This window comes from Emys orbicularis, chromosome 4 (genome assembly GCF_028017835.1).
Source record: "Emys orbicularis isolate rEmyOrb1 chromosome 4, rEmyOrb1.hap1, whole genome shotgun sequence".
NCBI classification, from domain to species: domain Eukaryota; kingdom Metazoa; phylum Chordata; order Testudines; family Emydidae; genus Emys; species Emys orbicularis.
The window spans coordinates 41,955,646-41,981,755 of NC_088686.1; the positions used below are offsets into that span (position 1 = coordinate 41,955,646).

Here is a 26,110-nt window from a genome sequence, read left to right on the forward strand (position 1 = left end):
AATCAGTGCTCAGACTCCTTTGGAACACAGATACCTCCCAGCCCTCTATGGCCTGGAGAAGAGAGAGACTACAACTCCCACAAGCGTTCAACCTGCTCATGTGCATTAGAAACATGTTGAAAAAGTGGGTTTTTTACCTATGAAAGCTTATGCCCAAATAAATCTGTTAGTCAAGGTGCCACCGGACTCCTCGTTGTTCATCTAGTTTACTCTAGAGGCAGGCTTGTGAGGAAGACTACAACTCCCATAAGACATTTCGGTCAGACGTCTGCGTAGTGTAGCATGTGACCTTCCCGCTGAGAAAAGATGAGAGAGAGACTGCAACTCCCAGATGCTTTTGATGTCCGCGCTTGCGCACTTGCGATCTCCCTCCGTGCGGCCACTGGCCAGGGCCCCCGAGGCCCGATCCAAGTGAGAAGAGGAAGATGGCGCTCACCAGGTTGGTGGGGCTGGTCTCCGCTTGGGGTCGGATTCCCTTCGTCCTGCTCACGGTCCAATCCACTTACACCCCGCAGGGTCCGGGTCCTGGCGAGCCCTGTTCCGGGTGCGAGGTGGCTCCTGTCCCCGCCGAGGGACAAACCGCGCTGGCTGCGCGTAGGCCGCACCGAGCCGGGGCCTTTCCCGAACGCCCAGCCGCGGGCCCCGCCGCCAGGGGGACAGGGCCGGAGAGACGGGGCGGGGTACGGGGACCTGACACCTCCCATCGGCCTGCGTCCCGGTTCGGCCAGCGGCTGAGCACTGGGGGAGGGTAGGAGCTGCCAGCTCGCAGGCCGGCGCTGCGGGAGGCAGTGTGCACCCCGGGTTGGGAGGTCTGTGGCCACCCTTCGGGCCTGTACAACGGGGGTCCCTTACAGGGGCCCTGGAGAGGGAGTTAGGGACGGGACCCTTCTTCCAGAATGTGCAGCGAGCTCTCTGGAGCTGAAAGGGTTAGTTTCCCCTCCTCACCCCCCGTGTGGGGATAGCGGGTCCCTAGGGTGTGATGCCTTCTCCGAGTGGCTACGCAGCCACTCCTGCGTGGAGACCGGGGCATAGGGAGCCTGGGGTCTGATGCAGCGTTGTCCAGAACATCCCTGTGCACGGGGGTTGCACATAACGCTCTGGATATAGGCAGACACCCGTGGGCTGGGATGATAGATTCCCATCGCGTGCACAGCTCCATCTAGGTCCTAGGGCAGTCTACTGAGAGAAGTTGAAAGATCAGTGTCATTTCTCTGTCTAGCTTAAGGCATATCTCTTTTTGTGTTTACTCTGACACATAAACCTTTTGGCAGCCAAACGTTTCCTTAAGGACATGTAAAGAGGGGCAGCCCTGGTACTCAGGTGGGGGTGCAGAGTGAGGCGAAACGTGGGAAGCTAAAAGTTTGGAATTTTAACTGAGTCCTTTGTTCTTGGCCAGTGGGAACAAGAGGTGCACACTTTCTCCAGAGCACCTCCCCAGAGAAAGGAACATCTTGTATAGCTTGGGTACTTAGTCCAAATCTTAGTGAGAATGAGGTATATCATTGTGTCTATTTGTGGCTATTTATGTGAGAGTCACTAAGAATTGGAGGAAATTTTCTTATTCACTTTGACAGAATGGTAGAAAACATACTTACACGGAAAGATCTACGTTATGTTCTGTAAGATTCATACTGCTCTGTTGCTAAAGAAAAGGCAGACATGGCTCCTGCTGTGCTTTGGTTCAAATAGGGGTTGGAAATATGTATTAATTAATTCTGTCAAGTCTAGAGAGGTGGAGAAAGAGTGCCACCTTCAACATTTCAACTCAGTAGCAGCTGTGGCCCAGTTGAAACGTCCTGCACTCAACTATTACGTGTTATAAATCATTTCTGATCCAACACAGATCAGTGGCAAAGATTAACAGTCCCTTGAAATACTCTAATAACAGACTCAAATATTGCATTTGATCTCAGTTGTGTTGAGTGGGTGAGGCTGTCAAAGTTAACATCCTTTTCTTTTTGTTTGTGCAGTTTTTTACCAGCCCCAACTCAGCTGTCTCAGGACCAGCTAGAGTTAGAAGAAAGGGCAAGATCTCAGAGGTCAAGACAGACTGCCCTGGTGTCATCGCGCAGGGAACCTCCCCCATATGGTTATCGGAAAGGATGGATACCACGAATGCTAGAGGTAAATATTTGAATTCACGCTCTGGTGATAGCTTTCATTTATTATTGATGTATTTTTTATTTTAAAAAGGATAGATTAAATCTGAGCACTTGATTATAGCACAGAAAATTGTATAGCACCCCACCATATGAGAAATTGACTGGTTATGTCCACCAGTCCAGGTGGAAATATTCTGGGTTTGTTTTTGTTTTACAGTATTACTACTTACCATAGAAACTTTCTAGCTATATTGTACATTACCTTCCCTGTTGAGAATATTATAAAGTGAAAGCAAGCAGCCCTTGAGATCATGGCCTTCTGAACACATGCCTATTTTCATTTTCCTGATTTGTTAAATACACAATTCAGATTAAAGTTTTCTATGCATGATTACAGTTGGACAGCTAAAAAGAGTTGCATCAGAGAACAAACTCTTGGTTACAGTGTTTTCATAAGTAACAGATTATCTTACTCTCCTGTGGTTGTAGAAAGCACTGGCATTTGTCAGACATTCAGTGTTAAATATATAACTGCCAAAAGCAACCTGAGATAATGATTCGTGTTCTTAGTCTTGACCCTGAACTTGGTTAATCTCATTTCAACTGCAAATGCTGACAAGTTGGGAGTGAGAAACAAGTGTTTTTGAGAAATTGCACCAAGACACTTTGTATTTTGACCCAGAAATTCCTTGCAGTGATTTAAAATGACATTTGGCATGAGGTCTGAGACTTGGTGTGGTTAGTCCTAAACCAGTGTTAACAACAACAACACTTCTGGGACAAGGGACCAGTGACTCTACTGAAGTGTTAATACTTTGCAAACCACCAGGACTAGAAAAGGATATCTTATATAGCAATTCCTGCTTTCCACTAATATACAATATTCTTTTTTAGTTTCAATGTCTGATGAGATATCAGATCTTAAAATTTCCACATTTTCATTAATTCTTCTCCCTACTGCATTTTAATTAGCAAAATTAATATTTTAGTAGTCACTGCCTCAAACTGCTAAAGATAGAAATCAGTACTTAATGTCTTTTTAAAATTGGGTGTCATGGCTTTCAAATAGCATCCAGCCTCACTTCCAAACACAAGCAGTACATGAGCTTGATAAGTATGTGGGAAGGACTGTTACAAGTATCTATCCAGTTGGTAGATCAGTACAAATGTCTTTAAGAGCAGTAAACTGTTCCAAGCATGATCTTGGCCCAGAGAATAAAAACAAAGTTTAAAAATCAGTCTCTAACATAGCAAGAGTACTATGAAAAGGAATCTCATTTGGGTTTATTGACCAATGACTAGCTTTTGGTCTGGTTAGGGTATGAAGACTATTTAATTCTGTAACTGGGGTCTTGGAATGTGACACTTGAATGAAAGAGCCCTGGTAACTCAAATCAGATTGTTCTTAGCGTGTATGGAGCACTAATCCTAGATGTATCTCAACTGTTACGGATTCAGAATGGTCTGGTTTGAGAGGCCTGTCTCCTTCAGCTCATTAAATACTGAGTGAAAGGGCATGTAAGAACTCTTGAAGCATGGGGGCCTGGAACTCCTACCCAAATGCCAGCGTGTTGGAGTCTGGCATACCTACCATTTTGAATGTGTGAGCTACAGGTTTTGTGAAAAGAATGTTTCATCGTTAAAGCAACAAATAAGCTGCTAAAAAATGTCCACTGCTAATTGTGCTGTGAAAAGTGACAAATACCAAATATAGCTTAGCAGCAGAAAACTGTCACTCTTGTAACATTAGTAGTTTGCAGTTGCTTTATTGTAATAGTAAAATACTTGAAGTTCAAACTCCTTGATTCATGTATGAATCTAATTCTGTGATTATTATTTGTATTGTGGTAGTGTCTGACATATTCCAGTCAGGGATAGGAGCAACAAATAATTCTGGACATTGACCGAAGGAAAATGAATGCATCTCTCTTCTATTTTAAGAATTCTGAATTCTGCTGCCCACTGAAAGAATATACTGTGGTATAGTCTGGTTGTTGCACTCTGGGAACAAGGCCATTGTGCTGGAACCAAAGCACTCCCTGCTCCCATTCCTTGCTGAAAAATACTGGCAAATCTCATGCTTGGTTTCATGCCACGTTTCATTTATTGCTCACTTCTGTTTCCTTTCTGTGCAGGATTTTGGAGATGGAGGTGCTTTCCCAGAAATCCATGTGGCCCAATACCCATTGGATATGGGCCGAAAGAAGAAAATGTCCAATGCTTTGGCCGTTCAAGTGGATGCAGAAGGAAAAATAAAATACGACGCTATAGCTCGACAGGGACAGTCAAAGGACAAGGTAATACACTCTTACAATAGGCGTACGTGTGTCTGGAAGCCTTAAACAAATTGGGTTAAACATGTTTGTTCTAACAAACTGTCACCATTTTGACATTGGAAATCTAGATGGTCACTTTTAAGCATTGACGTTTTTTGTTAAGTTTAGGAGGTGAGGTAAGATCAGTCAGATATGAGTGGCACGATTGTGAGGATATGGTGACCCAGAGCTACTTGAGTCTTTCTGTTTTGAAACTGTGATAATAACTTTGTGATCTTACAGAGGTTAGGTAATGTGGGTGAAAGTGCCTACTCAAAAGTTGTCTATTGATGGCGAGTATCATACTGGAGTTTGACCATCATGGGGCATTCTAAAGAAAGCAAGGCATGAGGGTCAGCTTGTCAGAGTCAGCCTTCCATCAGACTTCTGTAATTCATGATCAAATTAGGGGTCTTTTTTTGGCTATGAAATGCAGGCAGTAAAATAGCACAAGCACAACTTCCAGAAAAATGGACCCTATGTGCTTTTATTGTAACTGTCATGCTTTCTGGAGTGACTCATGACCATGAGTATCTACCTCAGGGCAGATTGTCAAAAATAGGACAGACACCCCAAATTGGTAGAATGTTCTGTAATTAGATTTCACCAACCCAGTATCAGATGTGAACTCCTGTATCACTATACAGTCTTTCTGTGAGTCACAGACTGTCCCCTTAGGCTCTCTAGTCTATCTTGCCACTCAAGCAAGCTGGACTTAGTGATAAATGGTCACTTACACCAAAATCAAAAAATATTCAGGTAGAGACCAGTCACTTACCTCAGATCAATTTGTACTGTATATCTCTCACCAATGACAATGCCTGTAGCCAATTCTGTAATAAACTAACTAAAGATTTATTAACTTGGAAAAAGAAGTAAGAGTTATTTACAGGTTAAAGCAAGCAAGCATATAACACAAATGAGTTGCAATCTAAATCCTAAGAGTAACAGGGTTGTAGTGATCTTTTAATTCAAAATATCTTTCAGGGCAAACCCAGGGATAACCCTGGTGGATCTCTTGCTTCATTTTGGAGTCTCTGGCCCTGTGAGAGTTCAAACGGCAAAGAGATTATCATTTTTCCTTGTGAGGCATTTTAATATCTTCTTCCTTCAGAAATCAAGCTGATAGAGTTCCCACATAAGTCCCTTCGTCATGGGGGCAGGGGCGAAGATGATGAGGAGGAATGCACTTAACAGAGTCCTTGATATCATACAACGGCTCATTTGCCTTTAATTAACAGGATTTAACATCTTGTTAGAGACCATCAACACATACAACAAATGTATTGCACAAGTCTCTTTCCTGGTTTGTTGAGTTACATAGAGGTTTACAATGCAAATGCTTGCTATCACTTTATAACGTGGGGTATAGTTGCATGAGAACAATACATGCAGCATGCTACAGGCATTTTATAAAACACTAAACACAACTTAACATCTAATATTTATTTGCTAATGCTAACGCACAAGTAGCCAAGAGTGGCTTCCAGCTATGCATTTGTACATGTTCAGTGAGGCCTGGGGCCTTGGCATGAGTTGGCACCTGGTCTGCCAGTGTCACAGTAACATTTACCCTTTTTTTTTTTTTTGATGGTCTTCATGTTTTAACTCTTTTGGATTGGAGTCTTATTTTGTTATTGCAACTTCCATTGCATTGCAATATGGGGTGGGCAATGTTGCTGACTTAAAATTGCCATACTGTAAGACGTTCTGGGCCCAGACCTGCTCCCACTGAAGTCAGTGACAAAACTCCCATTGACTTCAATGGGGACAGATTTGGCTCCTATATCTGTAGTAGTGATTCCTAAAAGGAAATGGTTAAATTGGGTATTGTGGTGTCTTAATTGACATTTAGAAGACCATTATGCAAACTCCCAAGCCCACTATGAGGAGCCCATATTTCAGAGAGGGTGGATTGGATCATAGACTACATCAAAGCTTTCATTTTCCTTAAACAGGTGTGGGGACAGGAGAATTAGTGAGGTTTGACTAGATCAGATGTTTGACCATTTCCTTGCCACAGTAACTATTATCCATCTCTCTCTCCAGAGTAACCTAAAGGAAATCTGAAAAGAAAGAGCTGAACACAGAGGGCTTTTTAATTTAAAATCATTGAGATGTTGATATGGATAATTGTTCAGGAACTCCAGATTCTTCCTGGATTGATGGATATCCCCATGAAAATTTAAGCACTAGGAAGAGCACTTACTTTTTATAGGGATGAGTGCTGTTCAAAACCCCAAGGTAGATGGGGAACGGGTGTAGCTTTCTAAAAGTATCAAGTGCCCAATGAATGTGACGGTGACTCAAACTTTGAGGGGTGAAAATTTCCTTAATCCGAACACTAGGATGGTTAAAAACCATTTACTTTTTAAAAACTCAGATTAGTTTTGTTTTGTTTTTACTTTTACACTTATCTGAAGTTTATTATGCAACTGTCAGTGTGACGCTTCAGACAAACTATTAGTCATTTAAATACATTGAAAATCCAGTCAGTTATATATGTTGAATAAATGCCATGTATTGTGTATCTTCATGACATAAGCACTCTATTACAGCATATTTGAAACATGGGCTAAAATCAGTTTTGCTCTGAACTCTCATGTGAACTGAAAGTGATTTGAAGGAATAAAAGTACATAATGGCAATATGTTTAGTTGTGAACAAGACTTCCATTGAGATGCCACAAGAATTGGAAAGTAGCTGTTAAATAGGGCTAGAGATTTATAATACAACGAAGTATAGCATGGCTAAGCAGTGACTAGTGGAGGCAAGGGGAAAATACTAAACACTTTAAATCTTCAAAGATTTGTGCCAACTTTAACTTTATCCACACAGCCTCCAGTGAGGAAGGTAAGTGTTGTTCCTAGCTAAAAATGAGTATGTGGAGATAGAGAGTGGATAAGTAACTTGCCTGAGGCTAGGCAATGTGTTAGTGGCAGAGCCAGGATTAGAACGCAGAAATTCCTGGATCCCAGTCCTATGCTCTGAATCCTGGACCATGCTGACTCCACCTACAGATATTTGAATATAAACACTTAGGGAAGAGAGGAATTATTTATGGTGGTACAATGGGACATAACTAGGACTAAGAGGTGAAATAAAGAAAAAGAAAACTTAGATTCTGTCTCAGGAAAATGAATGACGTGGAATAGTCTACTATGGAAGTGACAAGCCCCATTGCTAGATGTTTTAAAGGAGACATGAGAAAGCATTAGAAAGTATGGTATGTGAAATGATTCTTCATTGGCCTGCTGTGAATTGGGTGACCTAAAGTGGATTTTACAGATCTAACTTTTGTGATTACACAATATGAATAAGATTGACTATAGAATCTTTAATAGCCTGGACTATACATATAATTCAAATATTCTTCAAATTTCAGTACCTATGACTGAAGAAGAGCAGATGTTTATAAATAGGCCCACCAGGTGTTCTGGATCTAACTGGGATTGCTTCATGAGCTGCTTATTTGTCTGGGCTAAGAACATACGTTATTTTGCTTTCGCCACAGCCTATGGATTTTCTCAAATTTGAATTAAATAGTTCTCCTTTCTGTGAAGGAGACTGTCGCTGCCGAACAGTTTTATTACTACAACTCTTATATCTAGGTGGCTTACTAGCAACTTCCATCACTTCCGCTATTTGCCTCCTATGTTTCCTTTTCATATAAAAAACACGAGTACAAAGAACTTCCATAGAAAAACTTTGGGCTTGTGGGTACTTGAAGATCTGATGCATCACCTCTGCTTCTTGAGGATGGCAGAAGCAGCCTGATAAATGCCAGGCATCTACAGATAAATCCAGACCTGACTTTATGGATATCTGGTTTATGATCCACAATAGCACACCTGGCTCCTTTATTGCCAGAGCTTATTCCAATACTGGCTTTGCCCATGTGGCTTGTGATGGAATTTAGATGGCACACAGCATAAGTTAATGCTTCTTGGAGCATCACTGACTTACCTGTCTTGTTGAGGCTAATGTTATGCTTCCATGTTAGGGGAACTTACCTTATAGGGCAGCTGTCCCCAAAGTCCACCCTTACCATGGCAGAATTAGCCTCTTTCCAGTACAGTGGCTGTGTGTGGAGAAGCTGGTGACAGTATGTGGAGTTGGAGGTGATACTACTTAGCTGCCTTTCACTGACATTGTTTTTCAAAGGCCATTTTTATGGAACTCGCATGCTTCTCTTCTCCATGCCTTGTAGCAAGGGAGCAAATGTCATGGCTCTGTCTATCCATCACAACATATAACCACACCACTCTTGCTAAGTTAGCCCAGTGCTTGACAAAAATCAGCTCATAGATGAAGAACAGTTGGTTGAAGTTGTACCTCAAAAAGATGGAGGTCATGCTGATAGAGAGAGGAAAGTATTTGGAGAAGTTTGCAACTATGCTGCAGTCTCCTTTAACTGACCTGAACTGGTCAAATTTTATAGCCCAAGAGAGTTCCTGCATACCTCTCTGATGCTAAACTCCCACATAGCAGCATCTGTGAGTAACTCCTCTGCATCCTTCAGCTGTCTAGGAAACTGTCTTGGCAGATGATGACCTAGCCTGGATGTTATCTCCTGATTAATGCCCAAGTAGATTGCACTATTGTAGCTCAAACTGTCGGACCTCAAGAAACTACAACTAGTATAAAATGCAGTGATACGTCTCCTCAACATTAGCTATTACGAGCATCGCAAGCCCGTCTTCTACTTTAAACTGGCTCCCTAGAATATAGCATCACATTCAAGGTCTTGGTCTTTGTCTTTACAACACTTAACGATCAGGGCCTAGGATACTTAAAACTCCAGGACAAGGACCGCATTTGACAACTGCACTCCTTGGACACAGTGGAACTATCTACTGCACGGATAAAGCTAGTCTGCAGGAGATGGAGCTTTCTTGAGGGCTGGGCCAACACTGTGGAACAAACTCTCATGTGATGTAAGAACCACCACAAACCTCACCGTCTTCTGTTTGAAGTAGAAGGCACTCTTCTTAATTCTTGCTTTCACTAATGGAAACACATAACACAACATACATTTAAAATAAAGCCACATATAATTGTCTCCTGAGGGAGTGTGTGTGTGTGGGGGGGGTGGCGGGGAGAGAGAGAGAGAGAACCACTTGTCAGCAATGCTAATCATGTTGATAAAAGAACTCGGATATCACAGTGATGGCTATAGTATGAGAACATGAATAGAATAGACCTAATAATTTGTGAAATGGTTCATTACTCATATCAGAGTAATATCCATCTCTTTTGATAGAACTTTCCTTGAGAAGTGGGGTTAATCCTGGGTCTTTGTGGAGTGACCTGAATTCCAGTTTGGATAAATAGATGGTGCCTTCTCCAGTTGAAGTGCAGGGGAGAATTTTGAAGTTAGTCACTTTTGCCATAGACCAAAATGGAAAAATCTGTTTTGTAGTGTTCGGGGTTACCACATTCCATCCTGTAGATGGCTGCATTTCAGGCAGGCAAGTGATCCTTACTTTACATATGTAGTTGATAAAGCTCTGTTTAGAGCCACTTTGAATATATAGAATCAAACATATTGTTGAAAAAATATTTAAACAGTTACAATGTGACAAGTTTTAGGCAAGGAAGTTCTCCATATAAGCCTGTTCTTATAGAATTCTAAGCATGTATGATCAGATTCTACTACTAGGTGAAGTGCCTTCAGATATAGGAATATCAGAGAGCAATCTCTTCTGATAGCACCATAGCACACAAACATTTAGTCTTTGCCTGTTACGACTGCCCCAACCTGTAAAAGGAATCTTTCAGTGGGACCAGTAAGTTGATTTCTGATCACTCCACATTGGAATAATTTCAAAATGAAATTCTAAAGTCCAATAGCGATGAATCTCTCTTACCTGACTTTCCTTCGTCCTCATCAAAAAAGTGGTCCAATTAAAATTTATAAGATACTTGTACCTTTTTTTGTTTTTGAAGGAGGTGGGAATATTGGTTATCACCACTAATGTCAGACTAATCTCCACATTGCATCCACTTTACTGTCACTTTGCACACAAGTAGAATGTCTGTTTAGTGGGTAATGAGTTGTGGATTTAGTTCACAAAGCTCATTTGTGCTCCAATCACCTGACAGAGGTATATTGTAATTTTGAGATAACTCCTTTAGCCTTCTCTTGTCTCTGAGAATATTCTGAGCTCCTTCGATTGCTTGGTCCTTCGTGCAGTGAGGCTCTTGGGTTTTATAGTTAATTACCATAGAGGAATACTGTTCTTCAGATGTCCTTCACTCGGCTTTGTGAGATGCTGGAATAGTGATGCTCATTTAAGGGATTATTAATTTTGGAGTATGTGGATAAGAAGCAGTAAATGGCTCTTGTGTGCTAATTTAACAATGAGGCTACAGGTCAGTTTTATAGTTAGGCATACACTATTAGGAGCAGTTTATTCCACCTTTCTACTTGCAAGAATAGCTATTGAGAGATTTTAACCCTTTGAGCCAGGATTTTCTGATGTTACTTATTGAGACAGATGTAAAATCCTAATTCTAGGTGCAATGGGTTTTTTTTTTTTCTGTATGAACCTTTCAGTAACACTCCTTCCCTATATTATTATTATTGGGGTTTAAGATTTAATAATTGTGTGTGGGAGGACTGAATTATTCATGCTAGGAAAAACATGAGATTTCTCAAATATTTAGCAATTTCAAGGAGGTAGGGAAGATGATGATGTAAGGTATAAAAGCAGGACAGCTGTTTGAATTAAGTTTCCCTAGTTCTTGAAAACTGATATATAAATCTGGGTTTTCTAGCTTTGCTGAGGGATCCCAAAAAAGGAGAGGGACTGGGAGCCAGGAATTCATTAATTCTAATCCCAGCTCTAATGGCAGTTTGCTATGTGACTTGGGGCAGGTCACTTCTTTGCCTCAAGTTTTTCCATCTGTAAAATGGGGGTTATACTACTTCCCTATTTCACAGATGTTTTTTGAGAAATCCTGATTACTGTGGTGCACCTGGAAGCTGAATGATTGCTATATAAATGCTAGATATTATCAAAAGGATAAGCTATCTTCTGAAATATCTCCTTGCGGAATGGTGCATTTCCATGTATTCCTGTTCCACAGCACTGATCAATTATAATGTGTTTCAGGTAATTTACAGCAAATATACAGATCTGGTACCTAAAGAGGTTATGAATGTGGATGACCCTGACCTGCAAAGACCTGATGAGGAAGCAGTGAAAGAGGTATTGTATGCATTGATGCACATAGCTATTAAAGCTACATTTTATTTTTTGCATTTTTGTTATGGCACTCAACATTATATTCCCAATTACAGCTAACTGAAAAGACGAGAGCAGCCCTGGAGAAATCTGTCTCCCAGAAAGTTGCGGCAGCCATGCCAGTCCGAGCAGCCGACAAACTAGCTCCTGCTCAGTACATCCGGTATGGACTTAGTTAAAGTATATAATCCTTTTGTGTAGAATTGGTTAGTAAGAGCATGCCTTGATTTTTGGGATGAGGGTCCTCTCTTTTGAAGCTTACTCCTTTGCAGGAGGCTGCAGTGTGAAACTTAATTCAAGAAATGTAGACTTCATTATTAATGACGAGTTAGTCTGAAGCATGTTGATTGTCTTCACACCAGAAGTTAAAACATTTTAAAAGGTTATTGCTTTTTACTGGAATATGATATTAGTCCCGTTACAGAGGGCACAGTGTGCTGGGGAAACTGACCATGATGTGTGCATTTCCACTCAAAATGAGGTCTTTATAAGCAGGCTCTCCCTTTACATAGTGTGACCAACTCTAAAGCAATTCTGAACTACAAGATTAGTCTTTATTTAGAAGGAATCTCAGCGGTGGCCACAAGAAACTTCCAAACCAGGGTTTCGGTCACTTCAGAGCATACTTCTGCAAGTATATTAAGGGCTTTTCTGGGCCATAGCAGGGTGCGTAGTCCAACAATGTCTATGAGCATATACTGTGGCATCTGACTAGATAAGACTCTTCTCGTCCTTCTAGTTTGTAATTTAAATGTTCTACTTTGTCCCGTTGCAGAAACAGGACACTATAACACTGTAGCCTGAAAAGGGGCAGTTCAAATGCTGAATGAATGTCTAGTTACATCGTGCATTCTCGTGTTGAAGAGCATTTTAAAAAATTGGTGTGAACAAAACTGAAATGCAGAGTAGTTAAATGAGGAAGGATGAGGCTGGCAGTGTATAGAGAACTGAATGTATCTCAACTGCTTTCTTCAGATACACACCATCTCAGCAGGGTGTGGCCTTCAACTCTGGAGCAAAACAGAGGGTTATTCGAATGGTGGAGATGCAGAAGGACCCCATGGAACCTCCAAGATTCAAGTGAGTACCTGGAATTTTTCATAGCAAGTAGAGGATTTTGATAAGCACATTTTCTTACTGCCTATTGATCACACTGTGATTTATCCTTCAGGATTAACAAGAAAATTCCTCGTGGGCCACCTTCTCCTCCTGCTCCTGTAATGCACTCCCCTAGCAGAAAGGTATTGAATGTAGCTGCTATTTTCTGGTCTGGCTTCTAGCGTGTGTTCTCAAACCCCACTCTATTGAGATCTAGCTGGTACCTGTGGTGCTTTTTCTCCTTTCCTCTGCCTTATGGTGTGTTGCTAGGTGATTCATTTAGTGTGAAATGTAAAATTCTGTGCCTGGGCAGTATTGAAGGTATATTTTCCTATATACCGTCACAAAGGTTGATTTAAATTCCCCCCTTGTTTTACAAAGGCTCACACTGCTGTGACTCTTCTCAGCTTGGAGGGTTGGTGAGGCTTTAGACCTAGGATATCAGTACTGCTCTTTGACCAGCCTCCTGCATTTGTTTCTTGCAGTGTGTAGGACTAACAGGGCATTATTTTAAGTAATTAAAATATAATATGGGCTCAGGACTGATTAACAATTTTACCTTTTTCATATGCAGGTTACTTAGTCTGTGCTGAAGTTTTGAGAAATAAACCAGTTCAATGTATCTCTTATAAATTTCTTAAAAGATTAAGCAAGCAGTTACAAACAAACAAGTTCAAGTGAAATATGTCACCAGCTAACTTATAATTTTTATAAAGGTATAATACAATGGTCAAATTGAGGGTACAAGTCAATGGTTCAATTTATCTGGCTAGTCAATTACTACATTTAGTAATTTAATTATGAGCAAGTTAAGGAAAACAAGCTTCTTAAAGTTTTACAGGAAGGTTAAGGGGAGACATTCCTTTTGACTTGAGCAGTTTAGCTCAATGTCTGCTAAGAGGCAAAGGCTATTGCCTGTCTTGGTTTTAGGGAAATATAGCTCTTAAAATAATTTTCCATAGATTCCCTTTTGGCTTTTTCTCCCATTAACCTTCACTGTTTGAAAATTTTTGTTAAGCTTGGTTTGTTTAATACATTCCCCTCCCCACTTTAACACAATGCCTGCATCTTTCTGGCAGTCTGGCACAGACACAGAATGATTTATAAAATCCCAGACTTATAGGAACTTTGGAACAATATTGGTTTAACCCAGAGATCTTTTTCTGTTTCAATAACTCCCTTAGAGGTTTGGTGTCTACTTTGGAGAACAGTTAGTAATTCATAGAGAGACACGCATACATCCACACAGAAACTAGTGAGCGTTGGAGTGATTTGAGCATCCTCAAATTGCTTTAGAGAAGGATTTTCACACCTTCCTAAAACCTTTAGCTCACATGATTGTCTTAGTTTGGATCTAAATTGATATTAACCGGTGTCTTTGATGATGATGCGATGTAATTTAAGCATATTCGCATGTGAAGAGGAGGGTTGGTCTCTTCTCTCTTAGTTGTACTGCATGGTTGGCTCAGTTGGTGTTGTCTTTTACCACCCTTCCTTTGGATAGCCAGTCCCGAGAGGAAGAGAGTAGGATACAACTTGGGGTGTTGTGTTGATGGTTGGCATCTTTTGTAGGGCTCAGTGACTTCTCTGCTCCTCCCCATGGGACACTTTTGTCCAATCATGGATTCCAGGATGTTGGCTATAGCTCATCATGGAACCATGACCTGGCATCTTGCTATTTCTTTACAAAGAACCTTTGCTTTCTGACTTGTCCCAATACTTCCCTAGCTGTCTTTTTGAGAGAGAGGAAGTGGAGAATTTTCCTTACTGGTATAAATCTAACAAAAGTCTTTTCTCTTCTCCCCCCAACCCCCCTCCCTTGTCCTTTCTCTCAATTCAGATGACCGTGAAAGAGCAACAAGAGTGGAAAATTCCTCCATGCATTTCAAACTGGAAAAATGCAAAGGTAATTAAGTTGTCATAAACTCAGCCTTTAATATTGCATCCTGCTGAGAGACTTCTGTGAATGATCTGCAGCCTGAATAATACTGGCTTTAAACCTCTAGAGCTCAGTAAACTGTCTGCTTTCAGAATGGAGAACAGTTGTAGAGCTCAGTTTTTCTCTCTCCTATTTATTATGAGTGTCAAGATGACAGGAGCACAGAGCTGATGGGGAATATATTACTTCATGGAAGAGATTATGTGTGTTGAGAGAAGAAATGGTATTTAATAAAATCCCCATAATATTGCAGTATGTGGAGCTTGAAACCAAAACCTCTGGGTTCTTTGTGAAAGTCAATTAAACTGATAAAAGGGGAAAGTGGCATCAGAGGACAGAGTGCATTTCTTTACACTCACTCAGACTCTCCAGATAGTTCTCAATTATGCCTTCTAAAACTAGTGCATTTTCCATCTCCAATTTAACTAAATTATTCCCTGGCAGGGGACGTATGTGTTGTGCCATTCAGCAAGAACAATAGGGGGTCCCACTGCTTCTGTCAGTAGATCAGTGTTTGCAGGCGATACTAATATAATAAAATTTCAGTGACTATTCTGACCATTCTCTCAAAGTTGCTGCTGTGCAGAAATTCCAAATGAAGGAGGCAGGAAAAGCAACATGCTGTGGTACTTTTTCCTACCCAAATGCAACTGTTTAACTGTGCTTGACAGTGATTAGAGGCTCGCGTTTTAGGTTAAAACTGCTTAAACCCTAGCTAAGCAAAAACATCATAGAAACCTGTCTTAAATATCTCCCAAAATACCTGCACTATTCATAGACTTGCATTTTTGAGGTGGAGGCAGACCCTAACTATCTCCCAGCCTCACTGGGAGCCTTGTCTCCTGGGGACACAGAGTTCTGAAGTGACTAGTGTTTTATATGTATTAAAAACAATTCAGAGAAATCAGCTTTTAAACACAGATTTTAAAACTGGCTACCACCAGAAACAGTGCATCACTAGTTTTTAACACAAAGTCAAGAGCTGAGATGTATCAATTGCAGATGATCACTCGCATCCCAGTAAAAGATGCTAGATGAAAAAATAGATGATCCTTGTGGAAAAAAGGAGACTGGAGACGAGGCTTGTATTCTCCAGCATAATTATGCAAATGCATGAAAAGAAAGTCCACTGAAGCATATTAACGACGGGTAAAGGTTTTGATTTCCTTGTTCAGTATTCCACATTTCTTTCTGGTGATGAAGTGTCTGTCTGTTTTCACTCTAGGGTTACACTATTCCATTAGACAAGCGTCTGGCTGCAGATGGCAGAGGACTGCAGACTGTTCATATTAATGAAAACTTTGCCAAGCTGGCTGAGGCTCTCTACATTGCTGACAGAAAGGTCAGGCTGTTGTTTAATCTCAGTGTTGTTATGGTTGGTGTAATCATTTTCTTCTGTGTATTTTTATTTCCTTGGGAAAAAATCAACTGAGTGACGTTGTAGCTTTCTACTCCCATCTTCCTCTTGGGTTGACATGAGACATATAAGTCATATCATCAAGATATTTGAATCAACAGCTCAGCATGGACTGGTCTCCAGGGAGCTTGTGGCTCTTTCCTTACCCCATGTCTACACTTTGGGGGGAGGAGGGGGGAAGCTAAGTCGGTCTAAGTTACGCAACTTCAGCTACGAAAATAGTGTAGCTGAAGTCGATGTACTTAGAGCTACTCACCATGGTGTCTTCACTGCGGTAGGTTGACTGCTAACACTCCCCCGCCAATTCCATGTACGCTTCTCACTCCGGTGGAGTACTGGAGTCGACGGGAGAGCGCTTGGCGGTCGAGTTAATCGCGTGTTCACTAGACGCGATAAATCGACCCCCGCTGGATTGATCGCTCTGGAGGTAAGTGTAGACGTGCCCTTAGTCTTAGCTGCTAGGCTATGTGGCTACCTGGTTTTGTTTCATATTTACAATCTGATTCCTATTGAAAACAAAGTCTGTTTAGTGGGCAGTTTCATAGCTGTTGCTCTCCTTGCATCCCTTGCCCTACCAGCATATTAACAAGTGTTCTTAATCTCATGCAGGCTCGTGAGGCTGTGGAGATGCGTGCCCAGGTGGAGAGAAAGATGGCACAGAAAGAAAAGGAAAAGCATGAGGAAAAGCTCAGAGAAATGGCCCAGAAAGCCCGAGAGAGGAGAGCTGGAATCAAAACCCATGCTGAGAAAGGTACATCCCTCCTCTCCTTCCCTGCAAGAAATCTTGTCAGGATATTAAAGTTGCTTTCATGTTACTTTGAACCCTTTAAACTAGTTGGAAGAATATGAGAGCCTATGTTAACTAAACTCAGACTGCGATTGCTAAGTACAGCAAATGCTTCTCGTGGCTTGAGTGACCTAGAGTCAACTCAGCTAGTTAGTGGGAGTGCAGTTAGATTTTGAGCCCCAAGCTCCCGTGTCAGTGAATGCTGCAGAGGAGTTTCTTCAGAAAACTAGAGATGCACTCTGACCACAACAAGGAGCAGCTTTTATGGATTTGTAGAGGGAACCCTTGACTTAAAGGAGGGGCTAGGACAGCGAGAGATTGGGGGGAACAAACTAATTCACTTCTCTTGTCGAGAGTGTGCCGATATTTCCATTCTGATTCTTTTCACGGGACTATAACTGAGTTACATATTTTATGCCAACCCACAATAAGACAGTCACAGGCCAAGAACAAATCTGACTTTACAAAACATAAATGAGCTTTTTTTTAAGTCTTAGAGGATGTCAAACTGGAATTTTTTTGCATCCCTGTAACTGGGCTTATTTTAAACAAAACTCTGCAGGCTTTAGTTCACACTGAACACTAGACCTGTTAGTTACTAAACTGTGAATCCCAAGTACTGGAATAGCTGTATGCTCTGGATTGAAATATTATGTCAAAGATCCAGGTACCAGCTACAAAGAGCAAACATACTGTCTGGTGATAAATCCACTCAATTATTGGATGTTCTTCCCTACAGCTGGAAGTGCGTACATGCCAGGGCTTGTTCTTTGGATACTAAAACCTAATTTTAATAACACTTCAAAGCATAACTCTTCTGTAGTACATGGGGACCTATCCCTTGACACCCTTTAACTTCCATGGGAGTTGCCAAGTGTTAATCCCCAGGCGTTGCAGAGAGAAAAGTATCCCTTGAGGATTTAACTTAAACCCCTGAAAGCCAAGAAAACGTGAGTCAGACAGACTGCATCCTCCATCTGTCTTGTCAAGCCCAGGTGTTAGAGAAATGCTTTCAATGTCATTAGAAAGGGATGTTTTAATTCTGCTTTTTCACTTTGTTAAATATCTAATTTAAAAAGTGGTAGAGCCCTTCATCTTCTGTAAATCAACACTGATTTCAGTTATTGCAGTGGTGACTGGTTTAACTCTGTTGATTATACTTGTTATTTGATAATCTTAAATGTGTTTGTACAGAGGATGGAGAAGCTAGAGAAAGGGACGAAATCAGACATGACCGTCGCAAAGAGAGACAGCATGACAGGAATCTTTCCAGAGCAGCCCCTGACAAAAGGTGAGTCAGGAAGAGCAGCTTATCTAATTGCTGTATTCATGCAACTCCCTTCCTAGGCAGTGGAAATAACAGTAAAGAAGTTTCTACCCATGGCCAAGTTTGGGTGACCTGTATTGGTGAGAGGGCTTCACTGGTATTCCTCCCTCACTTTCTGTTACAGGATTTTAAAAGCTTTATCAGCATTGCCAGTAGTGTGCGTAAGTTCCTGGAGTAAATGTTTAGATCACACAACTCAAGTTTCACAGGATGTCTGCAAAGCATTTAATTTCATGGAAACTGAGTTTATAGGATGTGCACTTTGATCTTAAGGAACTAACACTAAAAACCCACATTTGGCCCGTACCAGCTGATTTGGGCTTAGGAGCTATTTAATTGCAGTGTAGATGTCTAGTCTTGAGCTGGAGCCCAGGCTCTAGGACCCTGAGATGTGGGAGGGTCCGAGTGCTCAGGCTGTAGCCTGAGCCCAGAAATCTACAGTCCTGCAGCCCTGGGAGCCTGAGTCAGCTGGGATGGACGAGCTGTGGGCTTTTAGTTGTAGTGTAGACATACCTACAATTAGTGAAAGATTTGTAGTAGTTAGTATGGCACTTAGCCCCTGGGAAGCTAGTTTTCTTGATCAGAAGCTATTTAACTCAAAGAGCTCTCAAACTTATGTATATACCCTGAACCAGAACCATTTGTCTGAAGGCATTTATAAATTCTGCAAGCATGCTGAGGAATTTAGTTGTGAACCAAAGTTTTAGTGATACACAGAGCCTAGGAACCATGTAAAGTCTCAGTTGGGATGAAATTCTGACCAGAGGTCAACTGAAAACCTGCTGTTGACTTCAGTAAGGCCAGGATTTCACCCCGGTATGTGGTTCCAGTTCATTGAACCGTTTTGCTTGAATTAAATAAGTTTGAACTCTTTAGGCTACACCTGCTAAGCCTCTGTGTTTGCCCAGACCAACTTTTAACCTCCCAAAGACTTCAGAGCTTGCACTTTTGAAATTTTTGTGGTGATCGGCTCTGAAATTAACCACCCAACCTCCTAAGATGGTCTTCTGTACTGGTTCTAATTGAAAGCAAACATACAGGTTTCTAAACCCAAACCAGTTTGATGTGATGTTAAACAGTGGAAAAGCAAACTCAAAGGCCTTCCCCAACTAAAGCATGACTTCCCCAAAATGTCTCCTGTGCCAAGAGACCACGTTAACCTTCAGCCTAAAAAGGGAAGTTGCGGGGTCAAAATCCAGCTTCTGATGGAAACTGTCTTAGTCATAGCTCCAACAGCAGGTCATGATTTTTAATCTTAACTTTAATAATTTTGATTATCTTCCAAATGAAGAATGTTAATTTTGTTACATTTTTAACTCAGGTCAAAGCTGCAGAGAAATGAGAACAGAGATATCAGTGAAGTTATTGCCCTGGGTGTTCCCAACCCTCGGACATCCAATGAGGTCCAGTATGACCAGAGGCTTTTCAACCAGAGCAAGGTAAAGAAATGAGACCCCTTCACACTTGTGTTTATTTCTAAAAGGTGAATGTTGGGCCAATTCATCCCTTTGTAGGGACAGTCCAGTGCAGAGAATTAGTGACCCCTTTCTGCTGGATGTACAGAGGAAAGCTTTGAAGGCAGACAGACATGCTGTAAGACAGAGCAGGAGCCACTTCAGCTAGCTGTTCTGATTCCCCTTCATTTAGTGCTGTGATACTAAAGTGATTGGATACTCTCTAAACACTTAGTTGAATGATGACCCTCTGTCAGGTGAATGAAGGAACTTCATTTGAAACACTTTTCACCAAATCCATAAAGAAATAAGGGAAATGTGCTACTGCGACAAGGAGGCAGATGGTAAAGACATAGATTCAGAACAGGAAGTTAATAGTAGCTGGAAAGTGGCAGATTGCAACTCCATGTTTTACTGCTCATATTGAAAATGCTTCTCAAACAATTGTCACTTGCAGTAAGTTTTATTTAACTGGGTCCCAACTGTACTTTGAAATCAACACTATCACTGAAGTCTAGGTAATTGAAAGAACTGTATGTGCCCCTTTGTCCTCCTGTCAAGTGACTTTACAATAGTTTTTCCTATTTGTTCTCACTTCTTGTGAAAGACCTCCAGGAAGAAGAAAAATTTACACAGCAGATGTTTGTAGCACTGAGAGTTCATGATCAGTAGACATTATATATTGTACCTCTCTGTAATTCATCAGCTTAATGTTACCTCACTGAGCTTTTGAAAACGCTCATATCCTACTCTGATTAGTACCTCACATATTATCCATTCTCTTCTCCTTTTCAGGGTATGGACAGTGGATTTGCTGGAGGAGAGGATGAAATTTACAATGTCTATGACCAGCCGTGGAGAAGCGGTAAAGACATGGCCCAGAACATCTACAGACCTAGTAAAAATGTGGACAAAGACATGTATGGAGATGACTTAGAGGCTCGAATAAAGACTAACAGGTAAGAAAACAGAAGAAACTCAGCATGTTCTGGTGCCATTTAAAACAATCTGGACTGAACATCATCTCTCTTCTGCTGCAGGTTTGTTCCTGATAAGGAATTTTCTGGCTCAGACCGTAGACAGAGGGGCAGAGAGGGACCCGTTCAATTTGAGGAAGATCCCTTCGGTCTGGACAAGTTCTTGGAGGAAGCCAAACAGCATGGGGGTTCTAAGAGGCCCTCTGACAGTAGCCGCCCTAAAGAACATGAGCATGAGGGCAAGAAGAGGAGGAAGGAGTGAATAGACTGACCTAATTGAGTACTAAGAATGGACTATAAACGGGGACTTCATGCTCATGACATTTTTAATCTATCAGCAGGAGTGTACAGTGGATGGTCATACATGAAGCAATTTAGCAGTTCTGTGCAGTGTAGACAGATGTGCATAATGATTCTTTTAAGTTCTAACCAGGACAGCCACCCATTGAGAACAGGGGAGGGGGAAGATTGTTTTGAACCATTCAGGGGCATATTATCTTTATGCAGGGCTTTAGCTATGCTATTCCCCTCTGCCCTATCAGCACTCACAAGAACTCTGTCCCAGCCTCTCAGGGTAAGATACCCTTGCCTGGAGCTTTAGTTTTTTGTTGCTTTTTTTAAACTAGCAAAGCTTTTACTTAATATGATAGTTCTCCTTGTGTATATAGCTAACCCCCTGCTTATGCTGTAATAAATGGAATTTGGGGGAGCTTGTAGGATAGAGTTCTTATGATTCACTGTTCCCCTCCCAGCTCAAATATAAACTATACAGCTGCAGCAGGGGGAAACAGCTGGATTCTGTTTTAAAGTCAAATACTCTCACACTTCCCGTCAGTAATGTTTATTTTAGACTTTCTTTACATGTTGATGAAATAAAGTCTCCTGCTGCTGCTAACTCATGTCAGCTATTCCTTCGTTTGCATATTGGCTTCGAAAACTTCTGTGTTTGTGCTCTTGAACCTGGAGCTGAAATAGTGAAAGCAGCTATTTAAACCACAATTGAAACTTCTATTCAACTTCAACAGGAGACAACTGACACATCTTCCATCCCCACTGATCTCATTCTGGGACAGATGCTCTCAGAAGGTATTTTGCTCTGCTACACGTGCAGTTTCAGGAGCCATAAGTATAGATACTAGGTTCCCAACAAGAAAGTTGGAAATAGCTGCTGCCCTGTGGGTAGAAAAATCTTAATAGCTTCCCCGGACCTACATGTAAAACTAGTGGAAAGTAATTGTCTAGGATTAAATGGGATAAACTGCCTATGCATAGTCTTCTACAGGGAGGAAAAATGGTCATAGTAGGGAAAGGGTCCCAAACAATACTGACAAAAGGCCTTGTTCTGTAAGGAAATGAGACATTCCCTCCCCCCCCCCCCCCCCCGAAAGGATGGAGTAGTTTGGGGCAATCACTGACTTCAGGAGCCAGTGTCTTGTTCTTCCTGTGACTGGGGCCACTAAAGGAGACAGCAAGTGGTTGGGCTCTACTGTCATCACTTTTCTGATACTTTGCTCTAAAGTTGTTGCATCAAACCTGGACAACTCAGTTGTCTGACTCTAGCATTATCCACACAAGTTTTAGGGCATTGAGCCAATACATTCAATGTGGACATGAGGCAATATACTGAATTGCACAAGCAAGAAATGAAAAATTCAGGTGAGGGAGTATGCCTGCCCTATGACACAAAACTTAAGGCTTCTTCTGAATCCTCATGTGGTGCTGGATTTCCAGATAGCCTTAGTGGCCCAAACCATCACCTTCTAGCCCTTCTGTACTTGGCTGGAAAGGCCTTGATTGATGGGGAGTGTCATCCAGATCTTTGACCTTCAGTATGAGTGTGTGCAATATGCTTTACATGAGACTATTTCAGCTATGTCTACACTGCAATTAAACACCTGCAGCTGGCTTATGCCCGCTGACTTTGGGTTCTGTCTACACAGCTGTTTAACTGCAGTGTAAACGTTTGTACTGGAGCTTGGGTTCTAGGACCCTGCCAGGGGAAACGATCCCAGAGCCTGAACTCCAGTCCAAGCATCTACACAGCCGTTAAACAGCTATGTAGCCCAAGCTCTGCACGCTCAGTCAGCTGGCATGGGCCAGCTGCGGTGTGTGTGTGTCCCCATCCTTTAAGGCCACTCTTTTTAGTTGTGGTTATATGAATGACACCTGTGCCAGGGCTCCCAGCCCAGGGCTGGGATTGGGGCCAGGAGTAGAGCCACACCTGGCCCCAGCCCCTTTACCCCTGTCCACATCTTTCTTCCCCCCACCCCCCGAGGCACAGCCCGGCTCGCAGACAGGGTAAGGGGGGCCGCAACCATCAAAAGTTTGGGGACCACTGATATAGACTGTCCCTAAGTTTATATAGCTGTGGGCTACATTCAAGGCTGTCTTGGACAGCCCTCTACTCTTGAATTTGTTTTCTTCCTTTTAGTCCAACATGAGGGAAGTTTGACTTTCAAGAGACACTGCAGAGTCTACTTAGTCACACTATCTGGAAAAGAGGTTTGGGATAACTTCAGAGAAAGTTCTCAGTAGTTATAGGTTGGAGTGTTACAGTTGTCAATTTTACATTACTTCTATTGTAGTGTTTAGATGGTTCATCCAACTTGTGTTGGGTGAGGCACACGGAACACACCTCAACAACCCCGGCTACTCAAAAGAAGGTAAGAGTTCAGTTTCTTTTATAAAATAAAATGTTCATTTAAAACAAGCTGTTACCTTGACACCTTCTAGGATGTGGGATTCCTTCTGTAATGCATTGCGAAGGCCTTCTTCTGAAGAGTATCCAACCCAGCAAAAGCCTTTATGAAATCCTGTTTCTTTATCCTAGCCCCAAATACAAAATAAATTGTAGCTCAATAGACTGACAAAGTACTACATATACATTGTTACAACACCCTCTTACAAAGTTTTTCATGGTAAAGATCCTTAGTTCACTAGAGAAAATTAAATACTTTCTTTCAGGAGCCCATCATACCCTTTCCAGAACACTTGTGCCCAACTGCCTTGTGAACTTGAATTTAACTGGATACTGCCTCCCCTCCCCTCCCAACAACTTGAGTCCAGTAGCCAAAAACATTGTCTTTTCAACATTAGTTTGAAAGGCTGGATAGCACAGAGTGGTTATTTGTTCAAGACTGAAGGCATTATCTATTGTCTACCACAAGTGGCAGCATTTAAATGGAGGTTGATCTAAATCACAAGCCTGAGCCTTGGAAAGTGAGGGAACAGGATTACAGCAGTAGTCTAAGATACGATTGCAATCTGCTTTCCTAGTAAGACAAGCAAGATGCATAGGGGAAAAAAAAAAAATCCATGACTTCCTAAATTCCTTTTAATGGACTTGCCACTTTAAAAACGCATTGCTATCCACGAAGAGGAAAGCCAGCTACAATAGCCAAATCTGCCAAAGTACCTCAGGCCTGAGCTACAGCTAGTTAGGCCTGGGTCCGCTACATAGTTCTGCCACTGAATTTCAATCATGACCAGAAGCACCACTTCCAACTTATGCTGAATCTTCTGTCTAGACATTAGCCTTGTCATAGTGTGAGATTTGTAGTGTCCCGTAAAGAGTGGTGATAAAGACATCAGTTTTATTTTTGGAAAAAAGATGATTCCCTGCAGTGCCCAATAATTTCACGCACTTCCCAAGTGGTCTCCAATTCTTATTAAACCTACTCTTAGGTAAAATGATCAGTTCACAACAAGAAATTTCAGGGGGTTGCTTGTTTTGTTGTCCAGCTGTAGCTTACTAACATTGGGGTTATCAGTGAGGGGACAAGATACTTTTATCGTGTTGAAATATTAATTTTTGAGAAACTGGACTAGTAATCAGTGTCCTACCAGTTAAGACAGCTTTAGAGAAATATTTTAAACTCACATAGAATTAGAGTAAAGGCAAAGATGCATCTGCTATACCTTCAGAATGGAATTTATTCACCACCATTCAGTCAGAATATTTTTACATAAGACAACTGAGAAAAGTGAGGCAGCAGGAGCATTGTTTAGATGAACCACCATGCATCAGCCAGCTGCCATTTTTCCTAACAATGGGTGTCTTCCCATATCTGTGAAGCATCCACAACCATCTTCCCAGCTTAAAAAAAAAAAATCCTTTATTCTACTTAACAGCCACCCCATTTGGCCCCTTCATTGCCTACCAAGGGGCTGCTGTGAAGCAGCAAAATCACTTTTCAGATTATTTAACACACAGAATCAAATACCGTATATCCAGTTAAGCCAAGTTAACACCAACTAAGGCACCTACTTGTATAACATCTTGCATCATAGGAGTTAAACGAATATAGGAGATTATGATGCCCACTTTGCTGATGGGTAAAGTAAGGCTCCCAAAGGTTATGTGGCCAATCTCACTAAGTACATCAGCAGGCACACTGGTAATAGTAACCAAAAGTCCAGACTCCCACTTCTAACATTCTGAAGTGTTTTCCAAATATTAGCTATAACTGCTTATAAGAATCTGAAAGCATGAACCACAAGAGGTATATGAGTTATTTAGGGTGGCCCAAGGAAATATAGTAAGGAGACAAAATTAAGGAAAATTTGATCAGAATACAAGAAAAGGCTCCCTAACAGTGATAGACAAGGCCATGGAAAAAATTCTCACGAGAAGTAGTGGAAGTCTCACTGGGGACTAAACTAATTAAGCATTTGTTCATAGGGAACAACCCCAAGTTAGTGGGGAAAGTTGGACAATATGAATTCATAGATACTTTCCAGCTCCTGTTGATTATATGATAAATAACATGATGAATAGCAGTGTTAATTTACTTTGGATAAAGGGAGAATTAGCTAAAGAAAGGCAGATACTCACAACTGGCAACAAGCATTTTCTTACAGTCCCAAACTGAGCAAAATAGTCTTTAAGTTCCTCTGTGGGAGAAAAATGTACAGTCACAACGAAGTCCACAACAATGGGCCTGTGCCTAAGGCCCCACCGCTGTGAGACGTGCCCATCCCTCCATCACTCGCATGCCCCCTCAAGGGCAGCACAGGCTGCCCCGCGATACACGCCCCGCTCCACCCACGAGGTTGGCCTCTCTGCTGGAGCAGACTGGCGTGGCATGACGGGGGGAGCTACGGAGCCGCCCGCCCCGCTGGAGTCCCGGACAGGAGACAGCTACTGCCGGGCGGGGACCGGCTCCTGCTCCCCTCTGCGGGCCGGACAAGGAGCCCTGGGGACCGGGCCCGCCCCTCACACCGCCCCGTGATTGGAGACCCGGACCCGTCCCGGTGGGCCGGCACGGGGAAGGGGCAGCCCTGCCACCCGGACTCACTGGTGGCCACAGTCCAGTGGATCCGGGACACGTAGAGTTCGAACACTCGCCGGGAGGCGACGCGCGTCGCTGCCATCTTGAAAGGAGAAGAGCGAATTCTGACCTCCGACCTCTTCCCCCTCAGCCAATCAGATCCGAGCCGTCCGT

General features: G+C 42.1%; 2 protein-coding genes across 2 annotated transcripts; one reads left to right on the plus strand and one right to left on the minus strand.

Annotated features, from left to right (window-relative positions):
* The first annotated feature begins 314 nt into the window (after positions 1-314).
* Positions 315-21,561, plus strand: SNW1 (SNW domain containing 1). The gene is made up of 14 exons (XM_065402827.1): positions 315-439; positions 1,971-2,124; positions 4,238-4,399; positions 11,536-11,631; positions 11,724-11,830; positions 12,643-12,747; positions 12,839-12,908; positions 14,606-14,671; positions 15,930-16,046; positions 16,731-16,872; positions 18,103-18,199; positions 19,557-19,674; positions 20,485-20,648; positions 20,730-21,561. The coding sequence occupies exons 1-14, from the start codon at positions 426-428 to the stop codon at positions 20,926-20,928; spliced, it is 1,611 nt and encodes a 536-aa protein (XP_065258899.1). The 5' UTR covers positions 315-425; the 3' UTR covers positions 20,929-21,561.
* Positions 21,492-26,068, minus strand: SLIRP (SRA stem-loop interacting RNA binding protein). The gene is made up of 4 exons (XM_065402828.1): positions 25,964-26,068; positions 25,501-25,559; positions 23,385-23,492; positions 21,492-21,632 (listed from the first exon to the last, which is right to left on the minus strand). Exons 1-4 carry the CDS (start codon positions 26,037-26,039, stop codon positions 21,558-21,560), a joined length of 318 nt encoding a protein of 105 aa, XP_065258900.1. The 5' UTR covers positions 26,040-26,068; the 3' UTR covers positions 21,492-21,557.
* Between the last annotated feature and the right edge of the window lie 42 nt (positions 26,069-26,110).